Source organism: Ascaphus truei, chromosome 2 (genome assembly GCF_040206685.1).
Source record: "Ascaphus truei isolate aAscTru1 chromosome 2, aAscTru1.hap1, whole genome shotgun sequence".
In the NCBI taxonomy this organism is placed as follows: domain Eukaryota; kingdom Metazoa; phylum Chordata; class Amphibia; order Anura; family Ascaphidae; genus Ascaphus; species Ascaphus truei.
The window spans coordinates 323,149,715-323,165,392 of record NC_134484.1 but is presented as its reverse complement, the minus strand read 5'-3'; the positions used below and the strand labels follow the sequence as shown (position 1 = coordinate 323,165,392).

Below are 15,678 nucleotides of genomic sequence, written 5' to 3'. Positions count from 1 at the left end.
CTCCATTTTCTGCTTCTGCTGTGTCAAAAGTAAGAAAAAGCTTCCTACGGGCGACGGAAATTGTTAGCAAGAGACGTTTACATCGCTTCCGACCCGGCGGATTTATTTGGGGTAAAAAGCGATGCACATAGACGCAGAATTTGATATATTAAAATTGTATGCGTCAAGTAATTCCTTCTTACCTCCTTCTGTTGACCCCCCCTAAATGCCATGTTGGCGCACAAAGACCTCGACACGCTGACGTCAAGAGACGCAATTGTTGTTAGTTTCTGCTACTAATTTGCCTTGCTTCATCATCCCCTTAATGTTATGTTATGTTCAGAGTGCCTACCGAGTCTTCACTAACAGCACCTGCTTGAAGCACATGGTCCTGAAAATCCGCAGGGACGCCCGAAACTTTGAACGCTACCAGCACAACAGGGACTTGGTCAATTTCATTAATATGTTTGCCGACACCAGGCTGGAGCTGCCGCGGGGTTGGGAAATCAAAACTGACCAGCAGGGAAAGGTATGACTTCATAGACACCCCCCAATTAGGATTTTGTTTTTTTAAATAGCAATCGTTTATTTCCTACACTAACTGCCTCACTCATGTTATTTAATATGAGAGACAGTGGTAGATAAAGTAATTCACCGACATCATCTGAACTGACATACTGTAATGTCAAATGTCAGAGCTTCTGTTACTTTTTATACACGATGGGGATTATGTATTAAATGTACTTAATGTACCCTTGGTGTCTCCTGTTTTTCAGTCTTTCTTTGTTGACCATAACAGCCGAGCAACAACTTTCATTGACCCACGAATTCCTCTTCAAAATGGCCGCCTGCCCAATCACCTGACTCATAGGCAGCATCTTCAGCGGCTCCGAAGTTACAGTGCCGGAGAGGTAAACTCAGACGCGCTCGCTTCCATTAAGCAATATTTTTTTTTAAACCATCTAATGATTTTTGATCATTTGTTGTTGGACTGATCTAAGATACAATGTAAAGCATTATGTTTCTAGGTTCTCCCACACCTGTGGGATTACTTTATCCAATGGGCTGTCCCTATATTGTTCCCTGTCTGTCATGGAGGCTTGCACGCCAGGGACCTTTATGACGTACAGGGAATGTTATACTTATTTTTGCAAATGCTGTAGGGGAGGTAGAGCCACGTCACTTTTGTTTATATATTATTATTTTTTTTCTAAAAATGTTTTACCCGGAAGTAATACATTGAGAGTTACCTCTCGTTTTCAAGTATGTCCTGGGCACAGAGTTATAAAAAATACATTAAAAGAACACAGTTATACAGTCAATTCACAGACATTCATGGCCAGATAGAGTTGGAAAATTGGGTACAGGTGATAAAGGGCTTGTGAGTTTCAGATTGAAATAGAACAGCTTTAACATCACCAAACGGCAGCAAACGGCTCACAGCCTTTAGCTGCCCTTCGGCTGCGCCAAAGGCTGTCCGCCTTTGGGGCAAAGCAGATGTACACTGGGGTGGTTGAGATTCAATGCAGCTGTGAATACAAAGTTCTTTGTGTCCTCTTGGCTCATTAACATTCCAGTGGGTGGGGTGGACGTTCCACAAAGTACAAGCAAATGTTAACCCTTAGCATGCTGTTCCTGTGCAGAAGGGAGCAGCTCTTGGGGAGCCCCATCAGGCTGTCCGCCTTTTGGGCAACGCGGATGTACACTGGGGTGGTTGCGATTCAATGCAGATGGGGATCGGTTGTGACCAAATGATCTTTACCCCGAGCGATCACCTGGTTGCTTTCTTGGAAGACCGCTGGCACTCGGGCCCTGCTAGTCTTCCAGCAGCAAAAGAAAGATGGTCATAGACCATTGGTACAGCTAAATCAAGTTATCCAAATGTTGCTCTACTACTGTACAAGCGCCATTTTATGAGATTGGCTAAAACTATTGCATGATCTTGCAAAAGTTTGCCGAAAGAATAATTTTTTTCTACCATTATATGCTCTTCTTTTCTAGGCATCGGAAGTTTCCAGAAACAGAGGAGCCTCGTTGCTCGCCAGGCCGGGCAATAGTTTGGTAACAGCTATAAGAAATCAACACCAACACGAAGCAGTACCTCTAGGTAAGCATGTTTATATCTCTATTTTTACTGGGTCTGTTTACAACTGTTTATTTTAATTTTATTTAAGAATTAGAAGGGATACACATTCATAGGGGGTTATTTACTAAAGAATCCCAGCTGTAAAACTAGGGAAAAGATTTATTGGAGGAAAATCTCCCATTGCTTTTAATGGGAATGTTTTTATTTGATGAATATGTCTCTGTTTTGGTGTACTGGGTTTGCCCTGCTTTTGCAGTTACGAGACTTTAGTAAATAGATCCGGCTGAAAAATAAGGGCAAAAGCAGAGCACATAATGTATGTATGTCTGTCTTTATTTATACAGCACCATTAATGTACATAGCGCTATAGCAGCACCAAATGTATGAAAGAAAGGAATCCCTTTCATGCAAGTGGAGTTTTTCCTCTAATAAATCTGGTGTCATTCTTTTTGCCCCAGTTTTAAAACCGGAACACCTTAGTAAATAACCAACTTAGATTATCTTGGTACATCAAACTGTAGGTTACTGTATGAAGAGATTTTAGGAAATCAAGGGTTCGTTGCCTGTTTTGGGGATACAATTGTTGTATATGTAAGTATACAGACACACAATTTGGGTTATGGTGGGTGAAAAGGTGACTAAAAATCCTCCACCATATAGCAAATAAAAATATTACTTGTGAGCACATTCACATGTCTTAGACAGGTCTGCAACCCTGCTTTTCGCCATTATCACCTAGCATACAGTGCTTTCACTGCAGCAATGGATTCTGGGAAATGGCATGCAAACCTTTTGTCTCAAGTCAATTATTACATGGAGCCCTTAAGCCAATGCTCGCTGTTTTAAACACAGCTTTTAAACATAGCCTAGGATGAGATGCAAAGCCAGTGAACCTACTCACAGACTGTTTCGACCTTTTGGGTCTCAACCAACCTCACACTGATGAGACCCAAAAGGTCGAAATAGTCTGTGAGTGGGTTCACTGGCTTTGCATCTCATCCCAGGCTATGTTTAAAATCGGCGTTTGCCACCTCGCATGCGTGATCGGCGCTTGCCTGCTGCTCGTACCCATGCGTGGCCGGCAAGCACCGATCGTGCATGCGCGGCCAGCAACGTGACATTACACTGCGTCACGTTACCATGGCAACGGGACGGCGCAGTGCTGTAGGAGGAGTGTGGCACCAGGTAAGTGCCTATGGGCGCCTTTATTTTAAATCCGACACTGTGTTCATACTGTATATATGTATATGCAGCTTGTGCAGTTTTTACATTGTAAACAATCCCATTGTCTGTCCATTACAGCATACAACGATAAGATTGTTGCCTTTCTGCGCCAGCCGAACATTTTTGAGATGCTGCAAGAACGTCAGCCAAGTTTGGCCCGAAATCATGCACTCAGGTATCTACATTCACCTTGTAACAAATGAGAGTATTTCTAAAACGTCCCCTTGTGTATGAAACAAGAAGATGTATCTGTTCTTTTTTCAGACAAACGCTTCACTTTAACCCTGTGCATGCTCTTGAAAGCGATCACGTGATTGCGGCGACCCTTGACCCGGATATGGAAGGAGGAGGAGTCCTTCTCTACCATTTCCCTTCACTTGAGATCGTGTCCTGCGCTCCATGGGAGCACGGGATGCTATCAAAGCTGAAAAAAAGCACTCTGCGGGTATAACATGGCCACTACGTCATGGGACCCCTGGTGTGCCAGACCCCAAGGTGTGGTAAGGGGGGGTGGCAACTCCCGTCCTCAAGGGCTACCAACAGGTCAGGTTTTCAGGATATCCTTGCTTCAGCACAGGTTGCTCAGCCTTTGAATGAGCCACCTGCGCTGAAGCAGGGATATCCTGAAAGCCTGACCTGTTGGCAGCCCGTGAGGGAGTTGGGTACCCCTGGTGCAATGACCACATCTTGGGGCCCCACAGGGTTAAAAGCTAGAAAGTGCTAATTAAATGTTAAACAGGCTGCAGGAGTGGCTCAGTAACACGGACTTAAATCCCACTGTCTGCACCTTGGGACCTTTGCCACTTTATCTCAGCAAAATTAGATTGAAAGCTGTGCGGGACAGGGACTTACAGTTAGGTCCGGAAATAACTGGACACGGACACAATTTTCATAATTTTGGCTCTGTACGCCACCACAATGGATTTGAAATGAAACAACCGAGGTGCAATAGAAGTGCAGACTTTCAGTTTTAATTCCAGGGGTTGAACAAAGTAATACTATTTAAGTTTCAAAACATAATTCTGAACAGTAACTGAAAATAGAGCTGCATATAATAGATATTTGTGCAGTTGTGAACACTTAGGTGTTATATATAATTATCACGGTGAAGAGGCGAGTTTTTGTGCAGAGTTATTTTTCTGCTAATGGTTTTCACGATACAAAATGAATAAATAAAGTTTCTCATGTTTGATGCGGATCACTACCCAGGGGGGCTTCAGCCAGCTGTGATCTGGCAGAGTTTTATATAAAAGGGAAAGGGTGGGGGTCTGAGATGCAGAAATTGATACACACATTATAATATATCATTTTCGGGCATTTTATAGATCTCTTCTTGCCCGTTCCAACGCTGTTTCTGATGCTCCATTCAGGATATATAAGCATTTGACATATGAAGTGTCCGGGAAGTTAAAATGAAGCTCTCCCTAGACCCCATTGTAATCTAAAAATGTCAGAAGCTTGATATTAAGAAAATTGTGATTTTTAACACAAGAAAAACATATATATTTTGAAAGAGCAAGATATGCTCAGGAGGCAGGACACAAACATTATATGAATTAAACTCACAGAGGATCCTGGGGGGGCGGTGGGATTTGTGCTTTCAAGCAGCACTTCCTCCTACTCGTTATTTTTCTTACTGTCACCCATAGGTGGGAAACAGGGGGATTCAGGAGCAGACTCGCATGCATTTCAGCTCCAAAACCAACCAGGTTTCATAAATAGTCAGCTGTAAATGAAGTGCCGGTGCACCCCTCCCCACCCCAGGGGAGACGAAGAGGCGGTTAAAGTCTCCCCCATTACACGTGCTCTTATTTGTCCGCATGACGCGGGGGGGCCTAAGCAACCAGGAATTATACTGTAAATCGGGAGCCAGGGGGCCCGGAGCTACTGTAAAATGAACGGGGTTCAGCTGCGTCTCCCTGCTTCCCACCTATGTACAAAAATGGCGGCTCAGAGGGGGAACTGCTGTCTTAAGTAATATTATCATTGTTGCCTTTCACTTTGAAAGTCATATATACAGTAGATTTTAAATATGCTCAGGGCCGGCAAATTCACCAGACCCCGCACTTACAGAGGCCCCAGGCGCTCTTCCCCGGCCCAACTTCCGTAATCGCAGTTTAAATGGTATGGTGGTTAAATCCACCACAACATTTAAACTCTGATTACTGGAGTTGAGTGGGGAGAGAGTGCAGGGCCTCTGTAAGTGCCGGCATCGGCTCCTGCAACAAAGCGACGACGCGATGTCACATGACGTCGTCACATGACGCAAGGGCAGGCAAGAGGCCCTGCGCGTCACGTGATGCCATGTGGTAGCAGGAGTAGATGCCGGCTCCGGTGGCGGTAAGAGGCCCCGGGCGCACTGTGAACCAGGCCCGCCATACTCCCAGCTGGCCCTGAATTGCTCCTTAGGAATTGTAGCATACCCAGGCCAATGTTTCAATGGAAAAAGTGTCTATTTGACATTATATATTGTATATGATTCATTTTGCAGGGAGAAGATTCATTACATACGCACAGAGGGTACTCATGGGCTGGAGAAGCTGTCCTGCGATGCAGATTTAGTTATACTTTTAAGGTAAGAATAACACAACTACAAATGTTCACATCTAGTGGCGGATGTCCCATTAGGCCTGTTAGGCCCGGGTCTAGGGCGGCAACATTTGGGGGTGGCAAAAATGTCCGCCCCCATGTACATTTGCGGCGCTCTCGGTCCTATCGGGCCTGATGTGGCGTCCGAGTCCTTGCTTCCACCTCCTTCTGAACCACTGCGTCAGCTGATTCTGCTGACATCACCAATGTGATGTCATGCGGCGTCTCATTGCCATGGCAACACGACAGCCTGCGACGTCACATTGGTACCGTCCGCGGCGTCATTTGACGCAGTGGTTCAGAAGGAGAAGGAGAGCGGCAGCAAGGAGGTGGCCGCCACAGCTACGTGCCGTGGGGGGGGGGGAGGGGGCGGATTTTCAAACAACAATATACATTTGTGCCTATTTTTTAAAGTATCTTTTGATTTTTTCTAGCAGCCATATCCTCTAAAGTTATTAGTCACATTACATTTCTACCTTTATACAATAACAATATATTGGGATCTATTTACTAAAGTCTCCCAGCTGCAAACATAGGGCAAACCCAGTGCAAAAATCAGTCCTATTCATCAAAGAAAAGGAATCCCACTGGTGCAATGCAAGTTATTCCTTTGTTAAATCTGGTGCAATTGCGCAGATGTTGCCCCAGTTTTGCAGCCGGGAGACTTCAGTAAATAACCCCCACAGTGTTTTATGGTTACACAGCACAGTTTACAACTGTAACCTTTACAGTGCTCCAACAATGTGCCTGGTACAGCATGGGCCCCAGATGCCTTTATGATGATTCAGGTACACCATGGGCTGATTTTTTGGGGGTCGAAAGGCCAGTCTGATCAAAACAGCTCCCTTCTGTTTCTGGCATCAGGGTACAGCTCCAGGAGCGATCACATGATGTGGAAGTGGACACCGGCACTGTAAAGGTTAAAGCAGAGGAAAGCTAAATATAGTACATTTGATGGAGTGCATGATATTCATTGTGTATTTTACACTATGAGCATTAATCATTTTAATTCTCTGAGTTGTATCTGTTGCACGAGACTCCATTTAACAACCCAGGGGCTCTATGCATCGAGGTGTGTGTGAGCTCACGCAAATAAATTAGTCTTTTTTGGAGGGGTCCGAAACGTGATCTATTTATGAAGTGTATTACTACTGTTCTAGCGTTTGGAGTATGCTGCGCTAAATAAATGACTTACGGCACCTTTAAGGCGACGGAGAAAACGAACGCAGAAAATTTGCAAGAAAAGCCGCGCGGTCCTTAATACAAAGAGCTGCGCCAATATGCTGACGTAACTCCGCCCTAACTCCTCCCCCAATCCCACATATCGGCGCAGATAGTCACAGGTATATTTTAGGGCTGGTTACGACAACATAACGACTATGCACTGGAATTTGCCTTTTACTACATAGAGCCCAAAGTGTTACGAGTAAGACATTTTCTTTCAAAAGCTTTTCTCCCTGTTTTTGCAGTACAGTATAATATAGTCAGACGCTTTGTCCCAATGTTTACCAAATGTCAAGCAGATCACACACACATCACTCCTACGTTTTTAAACCACTTCAACCACGCATCATGGTAATTAAACATCATCATCATCTGAGGCCACATTACATATGTAAAACATACTGGACACCTAACAAGCTCCTATTGAACCCCCAAAATGACCACAACATATATATAAGCATATGAGTGTCACATAGGAGTGCTACTGAGCATGGCAATATATACTTAAAACCAGAGACAGAACATAAAACACAGACAAAGCTCAGTTTTTAGCACATCCAGTGAGACTCATACACGGTACAGTGCCTAAATATATATGTATAAATATCTAATAAGTAAAATGGTCTTTTAGTTTGACATTTTTGGCCAAAATTGTTGTAAGCCCCTGAGCCAACGCCAAGGCAGACCACATATCAGGGGTCCCTAACGCTAATATAAATTCTTAATAACCTGTGTAATAACAGGAAGAATTACATATGTAGTAGCTGTTATTGCACCTGCTGGACCAGCAGGTGAAATCACGTGTTAGCCCCCCCCCCCTCCCAGCACATGGCAAAACAATGGCCGCCTCTCCCATTGGCGCATTGTGCATGTCCCGCTGCAATGTGCCAATGGGAGTAATGACGTCTGCTACATCTGTATATCTGAAGCTTCAAATGGGAGCTGGACATTCACAAAGAATGTTACTGCATTATTTTATGATACTTTTTTTAAAATGATGTCAGCTGTGTGATGTATTTGTCCGTTATTGTCTCCTCCTTTTGCAGCCTTTTTGAAGAAGACATAATGTCGTACATACCTCTACAGGGTGCCTTCCACCCGGGATACAGTTTTTCTCCCCGCTGTTCACCCGGCTCCTCACCTCAGAATTCTCCAGGTGAGTTTGTCTGTGTGGCAGCCACAACGATACATATGTGACAATAAGGTCTATAGATTAAACGTGTGATAACCATTGTCAAGTGGTGATGGTTTCAAAATGTATGTGGCGTTCGAAGTCCCAATAGCCATCATAGAGAAGAATAAAATATCAACAAGGAGCCTCTACTCACAGCTTTGAACATCCCTCAGTTCTAATGCTCTGGTTCTAAAAGAATATAAAAAAGTGCACAGGTGTACTTTTAAATCAGTGTCAAGTTTCACCACTGTAGTGTCAGGTTCCATGTCTGATTCACATTTTTTTTTGTCATGTCAACTTCTAGGTCTAGTGTCAAATTCCACATCTAGTGTCAAATCCCAGGACTTTTTTTCATTATCAGTTCATGTGTCAAGAAAAAGTCAAAGCTATTAACAATCGACAATGTCTTTTTAAGACTCTATGGGGCCTATCCACTAATCTTCGATACGTTCAGTGCATTACCGATCGGGTTTGCATGTTCTTACTGCACTGTAAGAAATGTGTGTCAAAACGGTATTCACTAAGAAAAATCGCTAGTTTTTTTATAATGCGTTTATAAATGCAACATCACACTACTTTGTGTTTGCTTAAAGAGCGATTTCGCTCCAGCAGCCAGGAAGAGCCGCACGAAGAGAGCTGCATCTCCGTGCACAGCTCTTATAGGTGACCGTGCAGTTTTAATGTTAGAGTATTGAAGCAGGGGGTCTCTTGAGCTTAACCGCATTAATTTCAGCCTCGGGGACCCCTTGCTTACCGAGCATAAAGTAAATTAAAGTTGTACTTACCCCTGCCAGGATGAAGGCCATCCTCGTCTTCCTCTGCCTCCTCTGGATCTTCCATGGGCAGCAACATTAAAATAAAATTAACTACTGGCCGCTAACCCCTTAATCACCTTAGCGGTTAGTAACATCTATGGTAATTAAGGGGTTAACCCACCTCCCCGCTACCCACCCGGGAGGCCTAACCACTCTCCTCAGGGCAACTACACCCACCCCTTCTACCCATTGATTGTCACTGGTAAACCATGCCCCCAATATGGGCATGGATTGCCACAATGGCAATAAATGAGCAAGCTAAAAAAAAGAACCACAAAATAAAACACATGACATTTATATAAAAACAAGCATTGGATAATAAATCAATTGATTGTGACTGTGGTAAACCATGTCCACAAAATGGGCATGGATTGCCACAATGACAATGAATGGGCAAGCTAAAAAAAAACAAGCACCAAATACAATACATTACAATGAAATAAAAACAAACATTTGCCAAAAAATACATTGCTTGTCACTGTGCTTTTCTGTACTCTGAAAGGGACATAGATAATCGCATTGCCTGTTAATGGGCAACATAAAAAAAACTCTTGATACGAAATGCAATTCTCCTCGCCCCCCGATACTGGGGTAACTACAAGCTTAACCCACCACCTCTACCAACAACAAAGCAGTTCCTGCTATGTAACCTCTTCAGTGGAGAAGGAGCGGCGGTGATTAAACACACTGACTGGAACTGGGGAACCTAGTTCAATTCCCGGTGTCGGCTCCTTGTGACCTTGGGCAAGTCACTTTATCTCCCTGTGCCTCAGACACCAATTACATAGATTGTAAGCTCCACGGTACAAGGACCTGTGCCTGCAAAAATGTCTCTGTAAAGCGCTACGTAACACTAGCAGCACTATACAAGAACAAATTATTACCTCAATAATGTAGTGGTTAGTCGCTAAATTAATGAAGATGGCTGTAATTTCATTTTTATTATCTAGGATTGAATCCGGGATCTCCGCAGCTGAAATGAATGTGGGTCAGCACCGGAGACCCTCGGATTCAATCCTATGCAGTAAAAATAAAATAAACTCTGTGATATGTAAATCGCAATTCCGATCTCGTCACCCTTTAGATTGCGAGAAAAGAATGTGAGTTTTTATACTACGATGTGCATATCGGAGATTAGTGAATAGCAGTTACTGGCAAAAAATGCGAGATTGGGCATTTTTTCAGCTACCGCACTACTTCGTATGGCCAGAGTGTTATAGCTCATTAAAAAGCCATTCTAGTGCGATATTGCCATGTTCTTGAAGCTTTGTGATAGCTACACATGCAATATAGCTTGAAATTGGCACAACCAGAATTAATGCACTTATCGAAGGTTAGAGAATAGGCCCCTATGGGCCTATATTCTAGTTGCTGCAAGTTTGTCCTTGTTAAGTTTGATATGCTAAAATGATCATAAGTAGCGGTTTTAAACTAGCCAACAATCTGCATTCTGTATTACAAATCGCTTGGTTTCACAGCCATAACGCCCCGATTGTACTCTACAGGTGGACACAATATAGGAGATAATAAACACTTGCCCTATACTGAGAGTGGTGCGACCCAAGGATAATAGTATCCAGATGGAGACTATAAACAATAAACATAAGGACGTAACAACATAAGTTAAATCTCTCTTTATGGATCTTAGTCTCCCGACTACAAAACTAGAGCTAAACAAAACGCCCCAGATTTATCAAATAATAAGGTCCCACGGGAAGCCGCGGAATATTTTGCTATGATAAATCTGCTGCAGATGTTTTGCTCCAGCTTTTCTGTGGTTTTGCATCCAAGAGACTATACAGCCGCGGACCCTTTTATTCGCCAACATCACCGCATTTTTCCAGGATTTTTTTTCGAATGCCACACACTTCACCGCGTTCATGCCGCATTCTGACCGCATTCATACCGCATTCATGTTGCATTCACACCCGCGGTTGATGCGTTTATTGATAATGGTTCGGATTTAATTGGTTGCAATTCTTTGCGTATCCGCCAGATGTATGTATGTATGTATGTATGTATGTCTTTATTTGTATAGCGCCATAAAATGTACATAGCGCTTCACAGTAGTAATACATGTCATATAAATAACAAATATAAATAACAGATCATGGGAATAAGTGCTTCAGACATACTGTAAAAGTAACATTAAGGAAGGAGTCCCTGCTCCGAGGAGCTTACAATCTAATTGTAGATGGCAGATATTCATGAATTGTAATGCGCATGCGCTTCAGTAATGTGTCGACTTGCAGGTGTTTCGTTTAAAATCAGAATTGCACCTCTACGGCCGCACGAGGCTAAAGGCGGCCGCCACTGTAGGGCCTCTGATCTTTGTACGTTTTTGTGTGTCAAGATTATAGTGCTAAAAAGTGGTTGACACCTTACAAAATGTGTGTAGTATTTAGGAAGGTTGTTATATGACTTGTTTACATATCATGCATATTTCACTGTCTGAAATGACAATTAATCCATTGCGTTATGTTGCATACCTACAATATCTTCTTAGTTTTCTATATTTGATAATAGCCATAAAGTACATATATTACAGTTTGTTATTCTATATAATGAAACACCTGTGTTGCATCAAAAACAATTTTTTTCGTTGATACATAGCAACTGAAGCTCTTTTCATTCTATGCGTATATATATAGATCTTGTAGGACAGGGGTAGACAACTCCAGTACTCAAGAGCTACCAACAGGTCAGGTTCTCAGGATATCCCTGCTTCAGCACAGGTGACTCAATCAATGGCTCAGTCTTCGTCTTTCACTGAGCCACCTGTGCTGAAGCAGGGATATCCTGAAAACCTGACCTGTTGGTAGCTGTTGCGGACTGGAGTCGGCTACCCCTGCTGTAGAATTTATACCAGGCGGGTTTAACTTGGCATACAAATGATATTGCACAAGGGGTTTTGTGGCCAAGTGCTTTCATTTTATTGCATCTTCAACCTATAAGGGCCTATGCACTAAGCGTCGCAAATGGAATATTTGGCGTAACGGAAATATCAAACTGTATTCCAAAATATGATCTTAGTGCATAGTCTTCCTTGTCTGTCATATTGTAACGCTGTCTTGCTTTTGCAGGGTTGCAGCGTGCCAGTGCAAGGGCTCCCTCCCCATACAGAAGAGACTTTGAAGCCAAGTTAAGAAACTTCTACAGAAAACTTGAAGCCAAAGGGTATGGGCAAGGCCCGGGTAAAATTAAGTAAGTGTGTCTTTATTATGAGAGCCTTAGTATGTCCACCCATAGATTTTAAGTGTTGGCTGTGCGCATTAGCAAACCAATTAAATGCTCTGGGCCAGGGTTATTATTGTTGCTGTATTATAATTATGCATCTTCAACATTTTCTGTTTCTATTGAATTCACTTAAAGCAGCAGCCTACTGTACCTTTCTTGAACCATTGGTTCCGGGATTGTGCAGAATTTTTGAGCTCTTATAACCTGGGACCCCTCCCCCGGGGACAAAATGTTGTACTTTTTTCGAACTCTTTGAAATCTCTCTAGATCAGCGGTGCGCAAAGTGGGGGGCACCGGATTTTTTGGGGGGGAGGGGGGGGGTCCCAGAGGTCCCGCGCTATTCCCGAGACAATTAAATGCCGGGGGGATCGCGTGAGGCCTCTGCAACAATAAAACTTACTTTGATTCAGACGCTGTGACACGTCGCCATTGCAACGCGGCGTCAAATGACGCTGCGATGTCATGCGTGGTGACGTCACATGGCCGTCTCGATGGAAACGGGGTAACGTCACGTGACCCTGTGGCGTCATTTCACACCGCACACAAGCGAAGGGGGGCGCTAGAGCGAGGGGGAGCTTGCATGGGGGAGCAGCTCCAAACGTTTGCGCTCCCCTGCTCTAGATCCCTTTATCCGTATGTGGTGCTATCTTTCACAGGGATGGATTCAATTGGTCACCAATGATCTCCATAGAAACCATAGATGCCAAACAAAATTCAAAATAGGAACGCCTTCATTTAAGGAACATCTGGAATACAGAAACACATTGAGGGCTTTGTATCAAGGAAAAGTGGGGCAATTATAGGGCAAAATAAATGCACCAAATGTATCAAAGAAAAAAATACTATTCCTGCTACCCAGATTCCCTCACACTTCCTTTTACTTCCAACATTGGCTGAGTGAATACGTTTCTGTTATTTATTTTATTTATTTATTTATAAAATATTTTACCAGGAAGTAATACATTGAGAGTTACCTCTCGTTTTCAAGTATGTCCTGGGCACAGAGTAAAACAAATAATACATGGTTACAAGTACAGTTACATAAATGAACAAGGTATACATTATATACAAGACATTGCATGCACAGTTAAAGAAAATATATATTATGGGCGTATGAAACAGTTACAGACCAGATTAAAATGTGAGACAGCCTTAGATTTAAAAGAACTTAAGCTGGTGGTGGATATGAGAGTCTCTGGCAGGTTGTTCCAGTTTTGGGGTGCACGGAAGGAGAAGGAGGAACGTCCGGATACTTTGTTGAGCCTTGGGACCATGAATAGTCTTTTGGAGTCAGATCTCAGGTGATAGGTGCTGCATGTGGTAGGGGTGAGGAGCTTGTTCAGGTAGCTGGGTAGCTTGCCCAGAAAGTATTTGAGGGTGAGACAGGAAAGGTGAACTTTGCGCCTAGACTCTAGTGATGACCAATCTAGTTCTTTGAGCATTTCGCAGTGATGTGTGTTGTAGTTGCATTGGAGAACAAAACGACAAATTGAATTGTAGAGGGTGTCAAGTTTGCTAAGGTGGGTTTGAGGAGCCGAGCCATATACTATGTCTCCATAGTCAATAATTGGCATTAGCATCTGCTATGCAATACGCTTTCTGACCAGCAGACTTAGGGAGGATTTGTTCCTGTAAAGTACCCCTAGTTTGGCATAGGTCTTGGTTGTCAGGGTATCTCTACTGGCAAGGCCTTATCCTTTTGACCTTCCCCTACTATCAAGCACACTCACCATAGAGACATTCTCTCACAACACCATCATCCACAAGTGCCTTTGTGTATCTATGCTTTCCGCAATAAAGTGAAGAAAGACAAAGATCTTGTGCTTGTAACAGGAATGAGTTGAAGCTATCTGGACTATTCATACTAAACGTGACTCTGGCCTCAGAATAATACGTACATCCCATAGTGCTGCATCATAATATAAATGTATTTCTAAATGCAACATGGAGGGAATTGCTGCTACAGATTGTGCATTTGTGCAAAGGAATTACTGAAGGAGCCAAGTAATAGTCACAGGTACAGTATGTGCTGTCTCATCATACAGTTCTGTTTATGACTAGTACAATCTCTGACCTAACTCTAAAACCAAACCAGCAAGGTTCCTCTAAAGAAGAGATAGAAAGCCGTTAGAAAACAGGCACATTGGGGAAGTACAAATAAAAGCCACTTTATTAATTTATTGATAAATATCAACTTTGGCGCAACTACAGTATAGCATAGTAATAAAGGGATCACCTTAATGATTATAGGAGGACCGTACACAAAAAAATACAAATCCTAGCTACAGTGTATATAAGGCTGATGAGCCATATTTACTAAACGGTAATACGATACTTTCCAGTGCTGGGAGACACTTTACATCCCATTCTCTTGAATGGGCCATAAGTTGCCTTCCAGTGCCAGAAGGTGGAATAGCACCACTTAGTAAATATGTGCCATGTGTCTGACACCCTGGAAACCTATCCCCTATCCCAGGCCAGTGAAACAAACGGCTCGTGGGCCACATGCGGCCCTAGCAACCTTGTCATGCGGCCTAGTAGATTGTTTGGCTGTGAGGGAGGTTGTTTGGCTGGGAGGGAAGTGGTTTGGCTGGGAGGGAGGTTGTTTGGTTGGGAGGGAGTTGTCCAAGAGGGAAAGAAGTTGATTGACTGGGATGGAGAGTGGGCTGGACATTGTTTGGCCAGGAGGGAGAGTGGGTGGGATGTCGTTTTTTCAGGACAGTGGTAGGTTGTTTGGACATTCAGGAGGAAGGGTGTTTGGGGGAGAGAGAAAGAGGGTATTGGGGAGATAGAGAAAGGGGATGGGGAAGGGAGAGGGGGAGAGAAGATGGGGGGAAGATAGAGGGAATGGGGGAGATAGAGAGCGAGGATGGAGAGGATGGGGGAGAGAGGGGGAGAGGATGGGGAGAGGGAGAATGGGTGGGGAGAGAGAGGTTGGGGGGAGAGAAGATGGAGGGGATATAGAGGATGGAGAGAGAGAGAGAAGATGGGGAAGAGGATGGGTTGGTAGAAAAAGGATGGGGGATAGAGATAAGATGGGAAGGGATAGAGAGAAGATGGGGGGGTGGGAGAGAGCACATGGGGGGAAGATAGAGGATGGAGTGGGAGAGGTGCCAGCTCAAGAAAAAAGTGTACGCTTAGATTATAGTGACTATGCGAGTCAGGCCATAGGCTACTTTATTTTTTTTCCTTCCCCCCACCCCCCTCCCCCTCTGATAATACAGCCCAAGTCTTGTGGTCATATTTAAGAATTGACCCCCAAACTAATCTGGGTTTAACGAGCCTGCTCTGTACTCAAATGTCATAAATGTGTACCTGGAAACCGAGCATTAGACCCTAATAGAATTGAT

At 43.6% G+C, this 15,678-nt stretch overlaps 1 protein-coding gene across 2 annotated transcripts in view; it reads left to right on the top strand.

Moving 5' to 3' along the window:
• Positions 1-15,678, top strand: part of HECW1 (HECT, C2 and WW domain containing E3 ubiquitin protein ligase 1) — a 331,172-nt gene that overhangs the window by 271,512 nt on the left and 43,982 nt on the right. For both annotated transcript variants that reach the window (XM_075586582.1, XM_075586583.1), the window contains 7 exons: positions 323-508; positions 756-890; positions 1,981-2,086; positions 3,368-3,464; positions 5,781-5,864; positions 8,149-8,258; positions 12,175-12,295. In XM_075586582.1, the coding sequence (XP_075442697.1) occupies positions 323-508; positions 756-890; positions 1,981-2,086; positions 3,368-3,464; positions 5,781-5,864; positions 8,149-8,258; positions 12,175-12,295 (839 nt within the window). The remainder of the gene's footprint in view (positions 1-322; positions 509-755; positions 891-1,980; positions 2,087-3,367; positions 3,465-5,780; positions 5,865-8,148; positions 8,259-12,174; positions 12,296-15,678) is intronic.